Source organism: Salmo salar, chromosome ssa06 (assembly GCF_905237065.1).
Source record: "Salmo salar chromosome ssa06, Ssal_v3.1, whole genome shotgun sequence".
NCBI classification, from domain to species: Eukaryota; Metazoa; Chordata; class Actinopteri; order Salmoniformes; family Salmonidae; genus Salmo; species Salmo salar.
Window position 1 is genome coordinate 90,265,450 of NC_059447.1, and position 24,318 is coordinate 90,289,767.

Consider the following 24,318-nt stretch of genomic DNA (forward strand, 5'->3'; position numbering starts at 1 on the left):
GCCATCCTTCACGCGCAATGTAGTTCCGGTTCAATTTCCCTCTTAAGTAAATGTGTGACAACACCCAATTGTTTTTTATTTATTTTTATACAGCATCTAGCAGGTGAATACAGAAAACAATATGCCTGGGGCAGACAAGGAAACAGATCTTACGGAACGAATCGAGGCTTTTCTTGCCGATTTGAAGCGGGGAGGTAGTGGGACAGGACCCCTCCGAGGGTCGGGGGAAATGGCCAGAGAAACCACATATTTGCTTCGGAGAATAACAGCCCAAGCACGATGGAGCAGCGCAGGTGAACATTATAACAGCAGAACTCTAGCTAGATTAATGGTTTTCTAGTTCTCAAGATAGCTGTAAGTGTTTTTTGTAAATTACATTTCACATTTGTGACCAACTTTTTATCCGCTATCAGACGCATTGTCAAAATCTGAACTGCCACAAGAAGCTGATGTAATTTTGAAACTGGTCAATGGTGTGACTGAGCTGTCTGGACATCATAGTACAGATAGAACAATTAGACAGATATTTCACCGGATTTATAAATGTGAAGCATCCGGTTGACGTTTCTACTCACTACCAAATATGGTGATGAGAGGGAAGCCCAGTGGGAGAAGATGGAGCTTAATGGATTTTGACCGACATTTCTGCTATTTTTTCTCATCGTTAAACATTTGAATTCATATACAGTTTTCTGTTTCCAAAACTAGGATCTGTAACAAACAAAGTGGATTGCGTTTTTTTTTTAGACTTTAACCTTTGCCAAAGCTTTTTTTAAATGGCATTGTTTAGGAGAGAAAGGGCGAATTGAGTTATTGAACACACGCACTTTACATAGTAGGCGTTACCTAACGGAAATATGCAAATAAATGCCAGAACGCGCCAATAGGAGCTCACTGTCTCCTTACTCGTTCTGACCACTATGATTTAATTTGCTCCCGTTGAAAACGACAGGCAGTGGTCTATCTTGGGTTATTTCTAAAAGTCTTTGATAATAGTTAATAGCCAGTTTGTAGTTCTAAAACCCGGAAATAAGTTATCTCTTGCTCGTTCAGCCATCCCTATAGGGAAAAATGAATGGGGAATTAATAATAAATACCGAAAATAAGGTCTGAGGTTAATACATTTTGTTCTGTGCGATAATACCAGTCAGTTAACATGAACTTTATGAATTATGAAGCCTTTATGTGCTTTGTGTTTTTTTAATCATTACATACTTTTTGTGAATTTTGAAGAATTTGACATTAGCTGATGAAGATTCTCATATAACAAAACATATAAGATATCCTAAGTCTGTTTACCACAGACTTTATTTTCAACGTTTTATCCGAAACCCCTTAAAAAAAACGCTAATAATTTCCCCCATATGCTTTGTACAACAAACCATGGCTGAGTTCGTTCTCACAAAAAGACGCGATTACTATTTCTCTATTCACTTACTAGGAATGATGTATGACAAAGAAATCCTCTTGTATGTTATAACAGGTGACCTGATGGAGATAATTCGCAACGAGGGAAGGAGAATGACGGCCGCCCAACCGTCGGAGACCACCGTGGGCAACATGGTACGGCGCGTACTCAAGATCATCAGGGAGGAGTATGCCAGGTGAGAGAGATGGGGGAGTCTGGGGAATATTCCTTCAAAGAACAGGCTGACGGTTTATAATCAACATTGTTCATCTGGTGTCTGATACACTTGTTATGGTTGTCCATATCATAGGCTAGTCTGGGTACCAATCTGTTTAGCTATCGTTCCACTCCTTACCAACCCTGTCATGCTAAACATCATTTTGGGCATATGTCATGGAGTACAGTGAGTGGAACGTTAGCTAAACAGATTCTGGTTAATTATGTAATAGATGGACTTGTTGACGATTTCTCTGTTGCCGCTCTCCTCATGTTAAAGCTACCATCTGTACAATGTCTTGTTGTTCTACGGTCATTTCAATTAAATATACTCAGCTTGTCACTCTCTTCTCATGTCAACTATGTTTTTTGTTTCCTCAGGTTCCGTGGTAGCAGTGAGGAGACCGAGCAGCAGGAGTCCCTCCACAAGCTGCTGACGTCAGGGGGGTTGATTGAGGAGAACTTCAGACAACACTTTATTCATCTCAAAGCCAACGTCATAGAGGCCATCAATGAACTCCTCACAGAGCTTGGTAAGATTCTCACTGATATCACACACATATTAACACCAACCGTTATCAAATTCATTCCAGCAGCTTTTAAGCTTTTTCATTTATTTTATTTCACCTTTATTTAACCAGGTAGGCCAGTTGAGAACAAGTTCTCATTTACAACTGCGACCTGGCCAAGATAAAGCAAAGCAATGTGACACAAACAACAACACAGAGATACACATGGCATAAACAAACGTACAGTCAATAATACAATAGAAAAAGTATACATACAGTGTGTGCAAATGTAGTAAGATTAGGGAGGTAAGGCAATACATAGGCCATAGTGGCAAAATAATTACAATTTAACAATTAAACACTGGAGTGATAGATGTGCAGAAGATGAATGTGCAAGTAGAGGTACTGGGGTGCAAAGGAGCAAAAAATAAATAACAATATGGGGATGAGGTAGTTGGGTGGGCTATTTACAGATGGGCTATGTACAGGTGCAATGATCTGTAAGCTGCACAGACAGCTGATGCTTAAAGTTAGTGAGGGAGATATAATCATGTCGCTTAACTGAAGAGTAAGGAAAATAACATCTGACTGTATCTTTGTACCATCGGAAGGACGTAGTTGGCATTAGCTGAAGTCTCCTTTCAGCCCCCATGTTCTCTAGTGCTTTTAATCTGTACACTGCTTATTCCTAAAGATCCTATGAGAATATTATCCTTGGTCAAGCAGCACTGAGTTTACTGTTATATTCTCCTTCTTGTCGTCTTTCTCTCTCCCAGATGGCACCACAGACAACATCGCCATGCAGGCCCTGGAGCACATCCACTCCAACGAGGTCATCATGACTGTCGGCCGCTCACGCACCGTCGAGGCTTTCCTCAAAGACGCAGCGAGGAAACGCAAGTTCCACGTCATCGTGGCTGAGTGTGCCCCCTTCTGCCAGGTATACGCCATCCTTTCATCCCTCATTCGCTCCCAACATCCCACCATCCAACTATACCTCCATCTCTATCTATCCCTCTCTTCCTGCATGCCTATATCTATCCATCCATTCATCTATCCCTCCCTCCCTCTATCCATCATCCCTCTATCCATCCAGCATCCCTCCCTGCCTCTATCCATCCATCTATCCATCATCCCTCCCTCCCTCCCTCATCCATCCATCCATCCATCATCCCTCTATCCCTCCCTCATCCATCCATCCATCCCTGCCTCCCTCCCTCTATCCATCCATCATCCCTCTATCCCTCCCTGCCTCTATCCATCCATCCATCATCCCTCCCTGCCTCCCCCATCCATCCATCATCCCTCTATCCCTCCCTCATCCCTCCCTGCCTCCCTCTATCCATCCATCCATCCTCCCTCCCTCTTTCATCATCCCTCCCTCCCTCTATCCATCCATCATCCCTCCCTCCCCCATTCCTGCCTCCCTCTATCCATCCATTATCCCTCTATCCTTCCCTCCTATCCATCTATCATTCCTCTAGCCCTCCCTCCCTCATCCATCCCTGCCTCCCTCATCCATCATCCCTCTATCCCTCCCTCATCATCATCCCTCCCTCCTATCCATCTATCATTCCTCTATCTATCCATCCCGCCATCCTTCTATCTATTTATATGTATATACAGTAGTGTTAAAGGAAGCACACATGGGAGGCATCTATTTAATTAATTTATTCTCTCCATAATATTTCATTATTTAATATGCTACAGTAATGACCTTTGTCCCTCTCCCAAGGGTCATGAAATGGCTACTGGTCTCTCCAAAGCGGGCATTGAGACCACTGTAATAGCAGATGCTGCCATATTTGCAGTGATGTCCCGAGTGAATAAGGTGAGTTTGACTTTAAAAAAAAAAAAATGTTTTACTGTGATGTTGCTTATTTTAGAACAGGCTCTTACTAAACTATTGATAGCTTGACTGCTGTTAATGGACCAGATGTGGTGTTTTCCAGGTCATCATCGGCACACAGACAGTTCTAGCCAATGGCGGGCTCAGGGCGGTCAATGGAACTCACTCTGTAGCTCTAGCAGCCAGGCACCACTCTACTCCGCTCATCATCTGCTCTCCCATGTTTAAGCTCTCGCCTCAGGTATTCACAACCATATTCTGGCCTTTCTAGGGAGTTTTTCCTTGCCACCGTGCTTCTACACCTGCATTACTTGCTGTTTTGGGGTTTTAGGCTGGGTTTCTGTACAGCACTTTGAGACATCAGCTGATGTAAGATGGGCGTTTATAAATTTGATGATTTGATATTCAGTATGAACATGAACACCTTCTGGATGGAGATGGATGTCAGTGAGCCCTTTCTTCACCTGAAAGCTCCTTATCATTGAATGACGAAAATAGTTGTTTTCCTGTTCTCAGTTCCCCAATGAAGAGGACACATTCCATAAGTTTGTCTCCCCACACGAGGTGCTTCCATTCGCAGCAGGTAGTACTTTTAATTGAGAACTTATTTAGTGTTTTATACTCTTGAGACTCTTTACCAAAGTGTCTGTAACACCAGAAAGTAATCAACGCTTGTCTGTGTAAAAGCTAGCAATGACTCATAAAAAAAATTCTCTCATCTGACTCTCATCTGTTTGTCTCTGTAGGAGAGATTCTATCCAAGGTGAACGTGCACTGCCCCGTGTTCGACTACGTTCCTCCAGAACTCATCACTCTGTTCATCTCTAACATCGGCGGCAACGCTCCCTCTTACATCTACCGGCTGATGAGTGAGCTCTACCACCCTGAGGACCACAAACTGTAATCAGTGTAAATGCTAATCATAATAAATAAAAAATTTTAAAAAAGGGTTATGCAATGGATTGCATTTGGTTTGTTTTAGTCTTTTCAATGATTTGTGAAACCACTGAGTTTATAGTATGATTTGATATATCAGCTGATGTAAGAAATGTAAAAAATAGATTTGATTTGCTGCAAGTTTCTGAACTTTTTGTATCAGACTTCATTGTAATTTAATAGAATTTACAGAATGTTATTTCAAAGAAGAAAATAAATTCTTTACAATGATATTGCTTACCAGTAGGAAGCCGGAACAGCGCCCACTACTGGAACTCGGGATGAAGTATTCAGAAAGATAGTTGTAGTTACGCCGGAGCACCAGCAGGAGGCAGCCTCCTAAATCAGAAACGGGCGAAAATGAATTAACATTATCGTTTACAAATTGTTGTCAGTGGACACACACAAGTTGAATCAACGTTGTTTACATTTACTTTCAATGGATATTATACATTGTCTGCTCTGCTCTGTGGGTTTCTTCACGATACGAGTGTTGTCATTGTAATAGCATATTTCTGTTATATATGCAAACCAACAGATTCATAAAGATGGAAGAAAATAAAAAAAAGGCTCAAAAAGACTGGGTCCCGCTGTATTGCTCAGGCTGTACTACAGCGTCTATTCACAGGCGCGATCCCACTACTGAGCGGCACGGGGGCTTTGGCCTGCTCCGTTTCCGACCTGGGCCGGTGCACCCCTCCTTAGACGACCTGGTGGTCCCGGGCTCCCCCAGGAGCACCATATCGATACCGAACTTAGTGCGGACACCCGATCGGCATAGTCCACTGGAGCTCAGAACTCCTGAGCTCAAACGATCCGCCAGCCTAAGCCTCCCAGCAACTTGGATTACAGGCGCACGCCACTGCACCCGGCGAGAAACCAGAGCATTTTTAGGGCATTTCAAGTTAAATTCGTGACGTCACACACCGCGTCACACGGCTTCTAGTGTGGACAACAGCGACCTGTTGCGGTGGTGTACGAAATTGCAGTGTTGTTGAAATTTTGCTTGACTTCCGTGTTGTCCTGCCCAGTTACATCTTACATAAGGTACATCTATCTACTCATGTAAAAAAAAGAAAGAAAAAATAACTACCACTCGCACTTGTCTTTTCCTATTAGCACTGACTTTACAAATAATGACTTTATTGTTCAAAATATAGTTACTATGACCGTGATATCTATGTGGTTGTCTGAGCTACCGTAAGGTGAATCCACTAACTGTAATAAGTTGCTCTGGATAAGAGCGTCTGCTAAATGACTAAAATGTAAATGTATTGTATAACTATGAAAAAGCTTAATGCACTTTTGTCTCAGTAAACTCAATCAATCAAATGTATTTATAAAGCCCTTTTTACATCAGCTGATATCGCAAAGTGCTGTACAGAAATGCAGCCTAAAACCCCAAGCAGCAAGCAATGCAGATGTAGAAGCACGGTATCTAGGAAAAACTCCATAGAAAGGCAGGAATCTAGGAAGAAACCTAGAGAGGGACCAGGCTATGATGGGTGGCCAGTCCTCTTCTGGCTGTGCCGGGTGGAGATTATAACAGAACATGGCCAAGATGTTCAAATGTTCATAGATGACCAGCAGGGTCAAATAATAATAATCACAGTGGTTGTAGAGGGTGCAACAGGTCAGCACCTCAGGAGTAAATGTCAGTTGGCTTTTCTTAGAGACAGCAGGTGCGGTAGAGAGAGTCGAAAACAGCAGGTCCGGGACAAGATAGCACGTCCGGTGAACAGGTCAGGGTTCCATAGCCGCAGATAGAACAGATGAAACTGGAGCAGCAGCACGGCCAGGTGGACTGGGGACAGCAAGGAGTCATCATGCCAGGTAGTCCTGAGGCATGGTCCTAGGGCTCAGGTCCTCCGAGAGCAGAGAGAAAGAGAGAAACTCCGGTGCTAAGCTAAGTCTTGTGTCTTGTAACAGTTAATTCATTTTATTGAAGGACAAAGATGATAAATGATGTACGTTTTACTTGGTGTGAACTGGTTTCTGACACTTAGTGATCCTGAAAAGGACATGGTTTCCATGTGTTATTGGTTTCCATAGTAATGCTTTCCATGTTATTGGTTTCCATAGTAATGGTTTCCATATTATGCAATGGTGTACAATAGCTTAGAGTGGCAGTCTGAGATACACTACATTACCAAAAGTATGTGGACACCTGCTCATCCAACATCTCATTCCACAATCATGGGCATTCATTTGGAGTTGGTTCCCCCTTTTTGCAGCTATAACAGCCTTATTCCCTCTTCTGGGAGGGATTTGCATCCATTCAGCCACAAGAGCATTCGTGAGGTCGGGCACTAATGTTGGGCTATTAGGCTTGGCTCGCAGTCGGTGTTCCAATTCATCCCAAAGTTGTTCAACGGGGTTGAGGTCAGGGCTCTGAGTAGGCCAGTCAAGTTCTTCAACACCGATCTCAACAAACCATTTCTGTATGGACCTCGCTTTGTGCACAGGGGCATTGTCATGCTTACACAGGAAAGGGCCTTCCCCCGAACTGTTGCCACAAAGTTGGAAGCACAGAATCGTCAAGAATGTCATTTTCCTTCACTGGAACTAAAGTGCCTAACCCAAATCATGAAAAACAGCCCCAGAACATTATTCCTACTCCACCAAACTTTACAGTTGGCACTATGCACTCGGGCAGGTAGCGTTCTCCTGGTATCCAACAAACCCAGATTTGTCCGTCGGACTGACAGATGGTGAAGCGTGATTCATCACGCCAGAGTCCAATGGCGGCGATCTTTACGCCACTCCAACTGACGCTTGTCATTGCACATGATCTTTGGCTTCTGTGCGGCTGCTTGGCCATAGAAACCCATTTCATGAAGCTCCCGACAAACAGTTCACGTGCTGACGTTGCTTCCAGAGGCAGTTTGGAACTCAGTAGGGAGTGTTGCAACTGAGGACAGACAGTTTTTAACACGAAACTCACTTCAGCACTCAGTGGTCCCGTTCTGAGCCAAATCCACTAATTTGAAGGGGTGTCCACATACTTGTGTGTGTACACATACTTGTGTGTACACACACACACACACAATACAAATCCAACAATTTCAAAGATTTTACTGAGTTACAGTTCATAGAAGGAAATCAGTCAGTTGAAATAAATTCATTAGATCCTAATCTATGGATTTCACATGACTGGGCAGAGGCACAGCCATTGGGTAACCAGGCTCCTCAGCACCCACCCCTCATCAGAAAATCCTGTCAGAGCCTGCTTCCTCTCTAGGTTCCTGCCATCTAGGGAATTGTTCCTAGCCACAGTGCTTCTACATCTGCATTCCTTGCTCTTTGGGGTTTTTGGCTGGATTTCTATATAAAGCACTTTTTGACAACTCCTGAGGGCTTTACAAAATACATTTGACTGATGTTCAGTGTGGAAACAGCAGGTCCAGACAGATCTAAGGGGTGGCACCCAGTCAGTCCAGCAGCGTAATGATCGGTCTCTCCCTCAACTGAGCCTGGGGACGAGGTTATGAAAATACACAGACCAGCAAACTTGACATGGAGTATTTTAATATACTTTCAACATTATCCCCCCCAAAAAATCTGCAGTACAACAACTTTACAAAACCCTGTAAGTTTTGTCTGGTTAAAAAAAAAAAAAATGGTCAGTTTCACAAAATGAAATAAAAACAAATAAAGGACTGACCAGATGGTTGATAATTAAACCGTAAGAGAATAAAACAATAACTGAACAGTATGACCATATCTTCTACAGCAGGGATCAACTAGATTCAGCCACAGGCAACAACAAAAAAACATTCTAAAGAATGTTCAGGGGGCCAGAACTTAAAAAAAAAAAAATTGTAGACTGCAAATTGACAGCAAGAAGTTCAGATATATTTGACTAAAACAATTACTTCAAACTTTGCTTACATTTGTATACAAATCAAATGTCTTTATTATGCATGGGAATAGTTTGGAACACATTTCCAAAGTTAAAAATCACTTGAAGCTGAAATGCTGGTGTTTTTACACAGTCTTATGTCCAACAATAATAAACACTTTATTTTTGCTCAGAAAACTTGGAGGCAGGGCAAATAAAATCAGCTGCGGGCCAAATTCAGCCCGCAGGCCACCAGTTGGGGAACCCTGTTCTATAGCTTCACATCATCTTGACTCGGTCAGTCTCGGGTACTCTTGTAGTCTAGCTAGGAAGATACAAGGAAAATAAAAGAGCATTAGGACCAAATAGGACACAGTTTGGAGATTTTCATGAGACATCATTTCAGTTACTTGGATTTGAACAAAGTACCAGTAAAATATGTTGCATAACAAATGATGAATGGCAAAACATGTGTTCCAGCTTTTAAAAGCACACCACAGAAGTTATGAGAGGTAACGTTAAGTATGTAGAGTTTGTTCTGGATAGGTAATACTGGGTATGTGTAATGCCTGGTTACCTGCTCTGGGTATGTAATGCCTGGTTACCTGCTCTGGGTATGTAATGCCTGGTTACCTGCTCTGGGTATGTAATGCCTGGTTACCTGCTCTGGGTATGTAATGCCTGGTTACCTGCTCTGGGTATGTAATGCCTGGTTACCTGCTCTGGGTATGTAATGCCTGGTTACCTGCTCTGGGTATGTAATACTAGGTATGTAATGCCTGGTTACCTGCTCTGGGTATGTAATACTAGGTATGTAATGCCTGGTTACCTGCTCTGGGTATGTAATACTAGGTATGTAATGCCTGGTTACCGGCTCTGGGTATGTAATACTAGGTATGTAATGCCTGGTTACCTGCTCTGGGTAGGTAATACTAGGTATGTAATGCCTGGTTACCTGCTCTGGGCCTTAGTCCACTTGAGGGCGTGTCTGGGAGGGACCGGGGCAGTGGGGTGGTAGAAGGTGCAGCCAGTATGTTTACACAGGACTCCAAACCGACAAGGCTGACAGAGAAAAGAAAACAGTCTTAAAACATCATCTTGAAGTTATACAGAAACATTTTGATCAGCACTCAAAACATTCATTATTTCCTTACTAGTGCCTAATGAAAGATTTTATAACAAAACAGCTCAAACAGGTATTTGAGGACAAACTCCTTTCAACCTCATGGTCCTAGAGTATCGTTCTGACCTTGGGGTGGTAGAAGAGACAGTCCATCTTCTTACACTCTGGGAAGAAACGGCAGACACTGCTGGTCTGGACTGGAGGTACTGGAATTAAAGTAACACCAGTTAAAACACTGCTGGTCTGGACTGGAGACACTAATTAAACCAGTTAAAACACTGCTGGGGACTGGAGACACTGTAATTAAACCAGTTAAAACACTGCTGGTCTGGACTGGAGACACTAATTAAACCAGTTAAAACACTGCTGGTCTGGACTGGAGACACTGTAATTAAACCAGTTAAAACACTGCTGGTCTGGAGACACTGTAATTAAACCAGTTAAAACACTGCTGGACTACTCTAGACACTGTAATTAAACCAGTTAAAACACTGCTGGCTCTGGAGACACTGTAATTAAACCAGTTAAAACACTGCTGGACTGGAGACACTGAATTAAACCAGTTAAAACACTGCTGGACTGGACGGAGACACTGTAATTAAACCAGTTAAAACACTGCTGGACTGGAGACACTGTAATTAAACCAGTTAAAACACTGCTGGTCTGGACTGGAGACACTGTAATTAAACCAGTTAAAACACTGCTGGACTGGAGACACTGTAATTAAACCAGTTAAAACACTGCTGGACTGGAGACACTGTAATTAAACCAGTTAAAACACTGCTGGACTGGACTGGAGACACTGAATTAAACCAGTTAAAACACTGCTGGTCTGGACTGGAGACACTGTAATTAAACCAGTTAAAACACTGCTGGTCTGGACTGGAGACACTGTAATTAAACCAGTTAAAACACTGCTGGACTGGACTGGAGACACTGTAATTAAACCAGTTAAAACACTGCTGGTCTGGACTGGAGACACTGTAATTAAACCAGTTAAAACACTGCTGGACTGGAGACACTGTAATTAAACCAGTTAAAACACTGCTGGACTGGAGACACTGTAATTAAACCAGTTAAAACACTGCTGGTCTGGACTGGAGACACTGTAATTAAACCAGTTAAAACACTGCTGGTCTGGACTGGAGACACTGTAATTAAACCAGTTAAAACACTGCTGGTCTGGACTGGAGACACTGTAATTAAACCAGTTAAAACACTGCTGGACTGGACTGGAGACACTGTAATTAAACCAGTTAAAACACTGCTGGACTGGACTGAGACACTGTAATTAAACCAGTTAAAACACTGCTGGACTGGACTGGAGACACTGAATTAAACCAGTTAAAACACTGCTGGACTGGACTGGAGACACTGTAATTAAACCAGTTAAAACACTGCTGGACTGGAGACACTGTAATTAAACCAGTTAAAACACTGCTGGACTGGACTGGAGACACTGTAATTAAACCAGTTAAAACACTGCTGGACTGGACTGGAGACACTAATTAAACCAGTTAAAACACTGCTGGACTGGACTGGAGACACTGTAATTAAACCAGTTAAAACACTGCTGGACTGGAGACACTGTAATTAAACCAGTTAAAACACTGCTGGACTGGACTGGAGACACTGTAATTAAACCAGTTAAAACACTGCTGGACTGGACTGGAGACACTGTAATTAAACCAGTTAAAACACTGCTGGTCTGGAGACACTAATTAAACCAGTTAAAACACTGCTGGACTGGTCTGGAGACACTAATTAAACCAGTTAAAACACTGCTGGTCTGGAGACACTAATTAAACCAGTTAAAACACTGCTGGTCTGGAGACACTAATTAAACCAGTTAAAACACTGCTGGACTGGAGACACTGTAATTAAACCAGTTAAAACACTGCTGGACTGGACTGGAGACACTAATTAAACCAGTTAAAACACTGCTGGACTGGACTGGAGACACTAATTAAACCAGTTAAAACACTGCTGGACTGGTCTGGAGACACTAATTAAACCAGTTAAAACACTGCTGGACTGGTCTGGAGACACTAATTAAACCAGTTAAAACACTGCTGGACTGGACTGGAGACACTGTAATTAAACCAGTTAAAACACTGCTGGACTGGACTGGAGACACTGTAATTAAACCAGTTAAAACACTGCTGGTCTGGACTGGAGACACTGTAATTAAACCAGTTAAAACACTGCTGGTCTGGACTGGAGACACTGTAATTAAACCAGTTAAAACACTGCTGGACTGGAGACACTGTAATTAAACCAGTTAAAACACTGCTGGACTGGACTGGAGACACTGTAATTAAACCAGTTAAAACACTGCTGGTCTGGACTGGAGACACTAATTAAACCAGTTAAAACACTGCTGGTCTGGACTGGAGACACTGTAATTAAACCAGTTAAAACACTGCTGGTCTGGACTGGAGACACTGTAATTAAACCAGTTAAAACACTGCTGGACTGGACTGGAGACACTGTAATTAAACCAGTTAAAACACTGCTGGACTGGAGACACTGTAATTAAACCAGTTAAAACACTGCTGGACTGGAGACACTGTAATTAAACCAGTTAAAACACTGCTGGACTGGAGACACTGTAATTAAACCAGTTAAAACACTGCTGGACTGGAGACACTGTAATTAAACCAGTTAAAACACTGCTGGACTGGAGACACTGTAATTAAACCAGTTAAAACACTGCTGGACTGGAGACACTGTAATTAAACCAGTTAAAACACTGCTGGACTGGAGACACTGTAATTAAACCAGTTAAAACACTGCTGGACTGGAGACACTGTAATTAAACCAGTTAAAACACTGCTGGTCTGGACTGGAGACACTAATTAAACCAGTTAAAACACTGCTGGTCTGGACTGGAGACACTGTAATTAAACCAGTTAAAACACTGCTGGACTGGACACACTGTAATTAAACCAGTTAAAACACTGCTGGTCTGGACTGGAGACACTGTAATTAAACCAGTTAAAACACTGCTGGACTGGACTGGAGACACTGTAATTAAACCAGTTAAAACACTGCTGGTCTGGACTGGAGACACTGTAATTAAACCAGTTAAAACACTGCTGGACTGGACTGGAGACACTGTAATTAAACCAGTTAAAACACTGCTGGACTGGAGACACTGTAATTAAACCAGTTAAAACACTGCTGGTCTGGACTGGAGACACTGTAATTAAACCAGTTAAAACACTGCTGGACTGGACTGGAGACACTGTAATTAAACCAGTTAAAACACTGCTGGTCTGGACTGGAGACACTAATTAAACCAGTTAAAACACTGCTGGTCTGGACTGGAGACACTGTAATTAAACCAGTTAAAACACTGCTGGACTGGAGTCACTGTAATTAAACCAGTTAAAACACTGCTGGACTGGAGACACTAATTAAACCAGTTAAAACACTGCTGGACTGGACTGGAGACACTGTAATTAAACCAGTTAAAACACTGCTGGACTGGACTGGAGACACTGTAATTAAACCAGTTAAAACACTGCTGGACTGGAGACACTGTAATTAAACCAGTTAAAACACTGCTGGTCTGGACTGGAGACACTGTAATTAAACCAGTTAAAACACTGCTGGACTGGAGACACTAATTAAACCAGTTAAAACACTGCTGGACTGGACTGGAGACACTGTAATTAAACCAGTTAAAACACTGCTGGACTGGAGACACTAATTAAACCAGTTAAAACACTGCTGGACTGGAGACACTAATTAAACCAGTTAAAACACTGCTGGTCTGGAGACACTAATTAAACCAGTTAAAACACTGCTGGACTGGACTGGAGACACTGTAATTAAACCAGTTAAAACACTGCTGGACTGGACTGGAGTCACTGTAATTAAACCAGTTAAAACACTGCTGGACTGGAGACACTAATTAAACCAGTTAAAACACTGCTGGTCTGGAGACACTGTAATTAAACCAGTTAAAACACTGCTGGACTGGAGACACTGTAATTAAACCAGTTAAAACACTGCTGGACTGGACTGGAGACACTGTAATTAAACCAGTTAAAACACTGCTGGTCTGGACTGGAGACACTGTAATTAAACCAGTTAAAACACTGCTGGTCTGGACTGGAGACACTGTAATTAAACCAGTTAAAACACTGCTGGTCTGGACTGGAGACACTGTAATTAAACCAGTTAAAACACTGCTGGACTGGAGACACTGTAATTAAACCAGTTAAAACACTGCTGGACTGGAGACACTGTAATTAAACCAGTTAAAACACTGCTGGTCTGGAGACACTGTAATTAAACCAGTTAAAACACTGCTGGTCTGGAGACACTGTAATTAAACCAGTTAAAACACTGCTGGACTGGACTGGAGACACTGTAATTAAACCAGTTAAAACACTGCTGGACTGGACTGGAGACACTAATTAAACCAGTTAAAACACTGCTGGTCTGGACTGGAGACACTGTAATTAAACCAGTTAAAACACTGCTGGACTGGAGACACTAATTAAACCAGTTAAAACACTGCTGGTCTGGACTGGAGACACTGTAATTAAACCAGTTAAAACACTGCTGGACTGGAGACACTAATTAAACCAGTTAAAACACTGCTGGACTGGACTGGAGACACTGTAATTAAACCAGTTAAAACACTGCTGGACTGGACTGGAGACACTGTAATTAAACCAGTTAAAACACTGCTGGTCTGGACTGGAGACACTGTAATTAAACCAGTTAAAACACTGCTGGTCTGGACTGGAGACACTGTAATTAAACCAGTTAAAACACTGCTGGACTGGACTGGAGACACTGTAATTAAACCAGTTAAAACACTGCTGGACTGGACTGGAGACACTGTAATTAAACCAGTTAAAACACTGCTGGACTGGACTGGAGACACTGTAATTAAACCAGTTAAAACACTGCTGGACTGGACTGGAGACACTGTAATTAAACCAGTTAAAACACTGCTGGACTGGAGACACTGTAATTAAACCAGTTAAAACACTGCTGGACTGGACTGGAGACACTGTAATTAAACCAGTTAAAACACTGCTGGACTGGACTGGAGACACTGTAATTAAACCAGTTAAAACACTGCTGGACTGGACTGGAGACACTGTAATTAAACCAGTTAAAACACTGCTGGACTGGACTGGAGACACTGTAATTAAACCAGTTAAAACACTGCTGGACTGGAGACACTGTAATTAAACCAGTTAAAACACTGCTGGACTGGAGACACTGTAATTAAACCAGTTAAAACACTGCTGGACTGGAGACACTAATTAAACCAGTTAAAACACTGCTGGTCTGGACTGGAGACACTGTAATTAAACCAGTTAAAACACTGCTGGACTGGAGTCACTGTAATTAAACCAGTTAAAACACTGCTGGACTGGAGACACTAATTAAACCAGTTAAAACACTGCTGGACTGGTCTGGAGACACTAATTAAACCAGTTAAAACACTGCTGGACTGGAGACACTGTAATTAAACCAGTTAAAACACTGCTGGACTGGACTGGAGACACTAATTAAACCAGTTAAAACACTGCTGGTCTGGACTGGAGACACTGTAATTAAACCAGTTAAAACACTGCTGGACTGGACTGGAGACACTGTAATTAAACCAGTTAAAACACTGCTGGACTGGAGACACTAATTAAACCAGTTAAAACACTGCTGGTCTGGACTGGAGACACTGTAATTAAACCAGTTAAAACACTGCTGGACTGGACTGGAGACACTGTAATTAAACCAGTTAAAACACTGCTGGTCTGGACTGGAGACACTGTAATTAAACCAGTTAAAACACTGCTGGACTGGACTGGAGACACTGTAATTAAACCAGTTAAAACACTGCTGGACTGGACTGGAGACACTGTAATTAAACCAGTTAAAACACTGCTGGACTGGACTGGAGACACTGTAATTAAACCAGTTAAAACACTGCTGGACTGGAGACACTAATTAAACCAGTTAAAACACTGCTGGTCTGGAGACACTGTAATTAAACCAGTTAAAACACTGCTGGTCTGGACTGGAGACACTAATTAAACCAGTTAAAACACTGCTGGTCTGGACTGGAGACACTGTAATTAAACCAGTTAAAACACTGCTGGTCTGGACTGGAGACACTAATTAAACCAGTTAAAACACTGCTGGTCTGGACTGGAGACACTGTAATTAAACCAGTTAAAACACTGCTGGTCTGGACTGGAGACACTAATTAAACCAGTTAAAACACTGCTGGTCTGGACTGGAGACACTAATTAAACCAGTTAAAACACTGCTGGTCTGGACTGGAGACACTAATTAAACCAGTTAAAACACTGCTGGACTGGAGTCACTGTAATTAAACCAGTTAAAACACTGCTGGTCTGGACTGGAGACACTAATTAAACCAGTTAAAACACTGCTGGTCTGGACTGGAGACACTAATTAAACCAGTTAAAACACTGCTGGACTGGACTGGAGACACTGTAATTAAACCAGTTAAAACACTGCTGGTCTGGACTGGAGACACTAATTAAACCAGTTAAAACACTGCTGGTCTGGACTGGAGACACTAATTAAACCAGTTAAAACACTGCTGGTCTGGACTGGAGACACTAATTAAACCAGTTAAAACACTGCTGGACTGGACTGGAGACACTGTAATTAAACCAGTTAAAACACTGCTGGTCTGGACTGGAGACACTGTAATTAAACCAGTTAAAACACTGCTGGACTGGAGACACTGTAATTAAACCAGTTAAAACACTGCTGGTCTGGACTGGAGACACTGTAATTAAACCAGTTAAAACACTGCTGGTCTGGACTGGAGACACTGTAATTAAACCAGTTAAAACACTGCTGGTCTGGACTGGAGACACTGTAATTAAACCAGTTAAAACACTGCTGGTCTGGACTGGAGACACTGTAATTAAACCAGTTAAAACACTGCTGGACTGGAGACACTGTAATTAAACCAGTTAAAACACTGCTGGTCTGGAGACACTAATTAAACCAGTTAAAACACTGCTGGTCTGGACTGGAGACACTAATTAAACCAGTTAAAACACTGCTGGTCTGGAGACACTGTAATTAAACCAGTTAAAACACTGCTGGTCTGGAGACACTGTAATTAAACCAGTTAAAACACTGCTGGACTGGAGACACTGTAATTAAACCAGTTAAAACACTGCTGGACTGGACTGGAGACACTGTAATTAAACCAGTTAAAACACTGCTGGTCTGGAGACACTGTAATTAAACCAGTTAAAACACTGCTGGTCTGGAGACACTAATTAAACCAGTTAAAACACTGCTGGACTGGAGACACTAATTAAACCAGTTAAAACACTGCTGGACTGGACTGGAGACACTGTAATTAAACCAGTTAAAACACTGCTGGACTGGACTGGAGACACTGTAATTAAACCAGTTAAAACACTGCTGGACTGGACTGGAGACACTGTAATTAAACCAGTTAAAACACTGCTGGACTGGACTGGAGACACTGTAATTAAACCAGTTAAAACACTGCTGGACTGGAGACACTGTAATTAAACCAGTTAAAACACTGCTGGACTGGACTGGAGACACTGTAATTAAACCAGTTAAAACACTGCTGGACTGGACTGGAGACACTGTAATTAAACCAGTTAAAACACTGCTGGACTGGACTGGAGACACTGTAATTAAACCAGTTAAAACACTGCTGGACTGGACTGGAGACACTGTAATTAAACCAGTTAAAACACTGCTGGACTGGAGACACTGTAATTAAACCAGTTAAAACACTGCTGGACTGGAGACACTGTAATTAAACCAGTTAAAACACTGCTGGACTGGAGACACTAATTAAACCAGTTAAAACACTGCTGGTCTGGACTGGAGACACTGTAATTAAACCAGTTAAAACACTGCTGGACTGGAGTCACTGTAATTAAACCAGTTAAAACACTGCTGGACTGGAGACACTAATTAAACCAGTTAAAACACTGCTGGACTGGTCTGGAGACACTAATTAAACCAGTTAAAACACTGCTGGACTGGAGACACTGTAATTAAACCAGTTAAAACACTGCTGGACTGGACTGGAGACACTAATTAAACCAGTTAAAACACTGCTGGTCTGGACTGGAGACACTGTAATTAAACCAGTTAAAACACTGCTGGACTGGACTGGAGACACTGTAATTAAACCAGTTAAAACACTGCTGGACTGGAGACACTAATTAAACCAGTTAAAACACTGCTGGTCTGGACTGGAGACACTGTAATTAAACCAGTTAAAACACTGCTGGACTGGACTGGAGACACTGTAATTAAACCAGTTAAAACACTGCTGGTCTGGACTGGAGACACTGTAATTAAACCAGTTAAAACACTGCTGGACTGGACTGGAGACACTGTAATTAAACCAGTTAAAACACTGCTGGACTGGACTGGAGACACTGTAATTAAACCAGTTAAAACACTGCTGGACTGGACTGGAGACACTGTAATTAAACCAGTTAAAACACTGCTGGACTGGAGACACTAATTAAACCAGTTAAAACACTGCTGGTCTGGAGACACTGTAATTAAACCAGTTAAAACACTGCTGGTCTGGACTGGAGACACTAATTAAACCAGTTAAAACACTGCTGGACTGGACTGGAGACACTGTAATTAAACCAGTTAAAACACTGCTGGTCTGGACTGGAGACACTAATTAAACCAGTTAAAACACTGCTGGTCTGGACTGGAGACACTGTAATTAAACCAGTTAAAACACTGCTGGTCTGGACTGGAGACACTAATTAAACCAGTTAAAACACTGCTGGTCTGGACTGGAGACACTAATTAAACCAGTTAAAACACTGCTGGTCTGGACTGGAGACACTAATTAAACCAGTTAAAACACTGCTGGACTGGAGTCACTGTAATTAAACCAGTTAAAACACTGCTGGTCTGGACTGGAGACACTAATTAAACCAGTTAAAACACTGCTGGTCTGGACTGGAGACACTAATTAAACCAGTTAAAACACTGCTGGACTGGACTGGAGACACTGTAATTAAACCAGTTAAAACACTGCTGGTCTGGACTGGAGACACTGAATTAAACCAGTTAAAACACTGCTGGTCTGGACTGGAGACACTAATTAAACCAGTTAAAACACTGCTGGTCTGGACTGGAGACACTAATTAAACTAGTTAAAACACTGCTGGACTGGACTGGAGACACTGTAATTAAACCAGTTAAAACACTGCTGGTCTGGACTGGAGACACTGTAATTAAACCAGTTAAAACACTGCTGGACTGGAGACACTGTAATTAAACCAGTTAAAACACTGCTGGTCTGGACTGGAGACACTGTAATTAAACCAGTTAAAACACTGCTGGTCTGGACTGGAGACACTGTAATTAAACCAGTTAAAACACTGCTGGTCTGGACTGGAGACACTGTAATTAAACCAGTTAAAACACTGCTGGTCTGGACTGGAGACACTGTAATTAAACCAGTTAAAACACTGCTGGACTGGAGACACTGTAATTAAACCAGTTAAAACACTGCTGGTCTGGAGACACTAATTAAACCAGTTAAAACACTGCTGGTCTGGACTGGAGACACTAATTAAACCAGTTAAAACACTGCTGGTCTGGAGACACTGTAATTAAACCAGTTAAAACACTGCTGGTCTGGAGACACTGTAATTAAACCAGTTAAAACACTGCTGGACTGGAGACACTGTAATTAAACCAGTTAAAACACTGCTGGACTGGACTGGAGACACTGTAATTAAACCAGTTAAAACACTGCTGGTCTGGAGACACTGTAATTAAACCAGTTAAAACACTGCTGGTCTGGAGACACTAATTAAACCAGTTAAAACACTGCTGGACTGGAGACACTAATTAAACCAGTTAAAACACTGCTGGACTGGACTGGAGACACTGTAATTAAACCAGTTAAAACACTGCTGGACTGGACTGGAGACACTGTAATTAAACCAGTTAAAACACTGCTGGACTGGAGACACTGTAATTAAACCAGTTAAAACACTGCTGGTCTGGACTGGAGACACTGTAATTAAACCAGTTAAAACACTGCTGGACTGGACTGGAGACACTAATTAAACCAGTTAAAACACTGCTGGTCTGGACTGGAGACACTGTAATTAAACCAGTTAAAACACTGCTGGTCTGGACTGGAGACACTGTAATTAAACCAGTTAAAACACTGCTGGACTGGAGACACTGTAATTAAACCAGTTAAAACACTGCTGGACTGGAGACACTGTAATTAAACCAGTTAAAACACTGCTGGTCTGGACTGGAGACACTGTAATTAAACCAGTTAAAACACTGCTGGACTGGAGACACTGTAATTAAACCAGTTAAAACACTGCTGGACTGGAGACACTGTAATTAAACCAGTTAAAACACTGCTGGACTGGACTGGAGACACTAATTAAACCAGTTAAAACACTGCTGGACTGGAGACACTGTAATTAAACCAGTTAAAACACTGCTGGACTGGACTGGAGACACTGTAATTAAACCAGTTAAAACACTGCTGGACTGGACTGGAGACACTGTAATTAAACCAGTTAAAACACTGCTGGTCTGGACTGGAGACACTGTAATTAAACCAGTTAAAACACTGCTGGACTGGACTGGAGACACTGTAATTAAACCAGTTAAAACACTGCTGGACTGGACTGGAGTCACTAATTAAACCAGTTAAAACACTGCTGGACTGGAGACACTGTAATTAAACCAGTTAAAACACTGCTGGTCTGGACTGGAGACACTAATTAAACCAGTTAAAACACTGCTGGACTGGAGACACTGTAATTAAACCAGTTAAAACACTGCTGGTCTGGACTGGAGACACTGTAATTAAACCAGTTAAAACACTGCTGGTCTGGACTGGAGACACTAATTAAACCAGTTAAAACACTGCTGGACTGGAGACACTGTAATTAAACCAGTTAAAACACTGCTGGTCTGGACTGGAGACACTGTAATTAAACCAGTTAAAACACTGCTGGTCTGGAGACACTAATTAAACCAGTTAAAACACTGCTGGTCTGGACTGGAGACACTGTAATTAAACCAGTTAAAACACTGCTGGTCTGGACTGGAGACACTAATTAAACCAGTTAAAACACTGCTGGACTGGAGACACTGTAATTAAACCAGTTAAAACACTGCTGGTCTGGACTGGAGACACTGTAATTAAACCAGTTAAAACACTGCTGGTCTGGAGACACTAATTAAACCAGTTAAAACACTGCTGGTCTGGACTGGAGACACTGTAATTAAACCAGTTAAAACACTGCTGGACTGGAGACACTAATTAAACCAGTTAAAACACTGCTGGACTGGAGACACTAATTAAACCAGTTAAAACACTGCTGGTCTGGACTGGAGACACTGTAATTAAACCAGTTAAAACACTGCTGGACTGGAGACACTGTAATTAAACCAGTTAAAACACTGCTGGTCTGGACTGGAGACACTAATTAAACCAGTTAAAACACTGCTGGTCTGGACTGGAGACACTAATTAAACCAGTTAAAACACTGCTGGTCTGGACTGGAGACACTAATTAAACCAGTTAAAACACTGCTGGACTGGACTGGAGACACTGTAATTAAACCAGTTAAAACACTGCTGGACTGGACTGGAGACACTAATTAAACCAGTTAAAACACTGCTGGACTGGAGACACTGTAATTAAACCAGTTAAAACACTGCTGGTCTGGAGACACTGTAATTAAACCAGTTAAAACACTGCTGGTCTGGACTGGACACACTGTAATTAAACCAGTTAAAACACTGCTGGTCTGGACTGGAGACACTGTAATTAAACCAGTTAAAACACTGCTGGACTGGACTGGAGACACTAATTAAACCAGTTAAAACACTGCTGGACTGGAGACACTGTAATTAAACCAGTTAAAACACTGCTGGACTGGACTGGAGACACTGTAATTAAACCAGTTAAAACACTGCTGGACTGGACTAGAGACACTGTAATTAAACCAGTTAAAACACTGCTGGACTGGACTGGAGACACTGTAATTAAACCAGTTAAAACACTGCTGGACTGGACTGGAGACACTGTAATTAAACCAGTTAAAACACTGCTGGACTGGAGACACTGTAATTAAACCAGTTAAAACACTGCTGGACTGGAGACACTGTAATTAAACCAGTTAAAACACTGCTGGACTGGAGACACTGTAATTAAACCAGTTAAAACACTGCTGGACTGGAGACACTGTAATTAAACCAGTTAAAACACTGCTGGACTGGACTGGAGACACTGTAATTAAACCAGTTAAAACACTGCTGGTCTGGACTGGAGACACTGTAATTAAACCAGTTAAAACACTGCTGGTCTGGACTGGAGACACTGTAATTAAACCAGTTAAAACACTGCTGGACTGGACTGGAGACACTGTAATTAAACCAGTTAAAACACTGCTGGTCTGGAGACACTGTAATTAAACCAGTTAAAACACTGCTGGTCTGGAGACACTGTAATTAAACCAGTTAAAACACTGCTGGTCTGGAGACACTGTAATTAAACCAGTTAAAACACTGCTGGACTGGAGACACTGTAATTAAACCAGTTAAAACACTGCTGGACTGGACTGGAGACACTGTAATTAAACCAGTTAAAACACTGCTGGACTGGACTGGAGACACTGTAATTAAACCAGTTAAAACACTGCTGGACTGGACTGGAGACACTGTAATTAAACCAGTTAAAACACTGCTGGACTGGACTGGAGACACTGTAATTAAACCAGTTAAAACACTGCTGGACTGGACTGGAGACACTGTAATTAAACCAGTTAAAACACTGCTGGACTGGACTGGAGACACTGTAATTAAACCAGTTAAAACACTGCTGGACTGGACTGGAGACACTGTAATTAAACCAGTTAAAACACTGCTGGACTGGACTGGAGACACTGTAATTAAACCAGTTAAAACACCGCTGCTGGTCTGGAGACACTGTAATTAAACCAGTTAAAACACTGCTGGACTGGAGACACTGTAATTAAACCAGTTAAAACACTGCTGGACTGGAGACACTGTAATTAAACCAGTTAAAACACTGCTGGTCTGGAGACACTGTAATTAAACCAGTTAAAACACTGCTGGACTGGACTGGAGACACTAATTAAAACACTGCTGTTAGATACAAAGGTAGAAGACATCAAATAAAAAGGTAAAATCTCAACTGGTAATATCTACACATTTAATAACGAACATATACAAACATCCTAATCTATTCCTGCGTTCATAACATCTCATAAAATATGTTTTGTTTTTTTAACATTATAATTTGCATAGGAGTATGACAGCTGTACTTTCAATTTATGGTTGGCCCAGCTCGTTCACCATTAGCAATCAGCGTTTAAAATCAGTTCAAAGCACACAACTCATTGCTTCCAGTTTACAAGTACTATTTTCTGAGTTTCCCCACATGTCATGAATGCAGCATAACGTTCTAATCTACTGGGGGGGGGGGGGCGGTGCTTAAAGGGGTGTGTCTGTACCTGGTCTGATTGGGGGGGTGTAGGGGGCAGGTCCTCTGCGGCTGACGTGAGTGAAGGGACAATCTGGTTTGGAACACTTGCCGTCAAACTTACAGTTAGGATGGACGAAAAGGCATTTGTCCCCAAACTTACAGCTGGGGAAAGTTCTAGCCACAGAGAGAGGGGGGACGGAGGAGAGAACAACATATTAGTCAAGCCAATAAAAATCAAAATGTATGTAGCTTTAGGGTTTAAAACCCCACAATTCCACAAAAACACAATGCAGACGTTGTTTTGATTTTCAATTCATGGAGTGTCTATCGGTCTCTATTCAACATTCTAGAGGCTGAAGGGAAATCCATCTGAGTAAGGTTGTTCTTACTTGCACTGAGTGGTAGGGTGGTGGTAAACGCACTCATCTCCAGTCTTACAGACGGGCCAGAACTTACACCTCTCCAGAACCTTCTGTCTCTTCACAGGACCCACCTCTTCCTCCTCCTCAGTCTCCATCCCCAACTCTGAAACCGAGAAACGACACGATTAGAAGGATGAAAGAGTTTAGATGAAGGCCGGCTTTCCTAGACCAGAAACGACTCTGTAGAATGATATCCACCTAGCTCTCTGGGTGTTTCTTACAAAAAAAGCATACCAAACAAAAAAACTTTGACTCGTACCCTATCCAGCACAGTGTCAAAGCTGGCTAGTGAGAACCTTGCTCAGCCCAAAGTCTCCTTACCTCACCAGAACCTCTTTCCATTGAAAAATACAGATTTCTTGTAGTTTGGTGGCTGACACTGACAGTAGTGACTGGTGAACATCCCCAGTCAGGTTACAGACTAGCCCAGAAAACTGGTCACTTAGGACAACGTTGAAATCCTAGAGGAGCTATAGTGTAGTT

General features: G+C 42.1%; 2 protein-coding genes across 8 annotated transcripts in view; one reads left to right on the forward strand and one right to left on the reverse strand.

Annotated features, from left to right (window-relative positions):
• LOC106608291 (translation initiation factor eIF-2B subunit beta) lies at positions 1-4,931 on the forward strand. The gene is made up of 8 exons (XM_014206154.2): positions 1-293; positions 1,484-1,604; positions 2,006-2,157; positions 2,910-3,073; positions 3,869-3,964; positions 4,086-4,223; positions 4,499-4,565; positions 4,729-4,931. The coding sequence occupies exons 1-8, from the start codon at positions 122-124 to the stop codon at positions 4,884-4,886; spliced, it is 1,068 nt and encodes a 355-aa protein (XP_014061629.1). The 5' UTR covers positions 1-121; the 3' UTR covers positions 4,887-4,931.
• A 3,498-nt stretch (positions 4,932-8,429) lies between these two features.
• The window catches only part of zc3h14 (zinc finger CCCH-type containing 14), a 29,553-nt gene continuing 13,664 nt past the window's right edge, over positions 8,430-24,318 (reverse strand). For all 7 annotated transcript variants that reach the window (XM_045721168.1, XM_045721165.1, XM_045721166.1 and 4 more), the window contains exons 14-18: positions 23,803-23,938; positions 23,442-23,587; positions 10,009-10,088; positions 9,715-9,821; positions 8,430-9,084 (exon numbers count right to left, since the gene is read on the reverse strand). In XM_045721168.1, the coding sequence (XP_045577124.1) occupies positions 9,081-9,084; positions 9,715-9,821; positions 10,009-10,088; positions 23,442-23,587; positions 23,803-23,938 (473 nt within the window). In that variant the 3' untranslated portion in view covers positions 8,430-9,080. The remainder of the gene's footprint in view (positions 9,085-9,714; positions 9,822-10,008; positions 10,089-23,441; positions 23,588-23,802; positions 23,939-24,318) is intronic.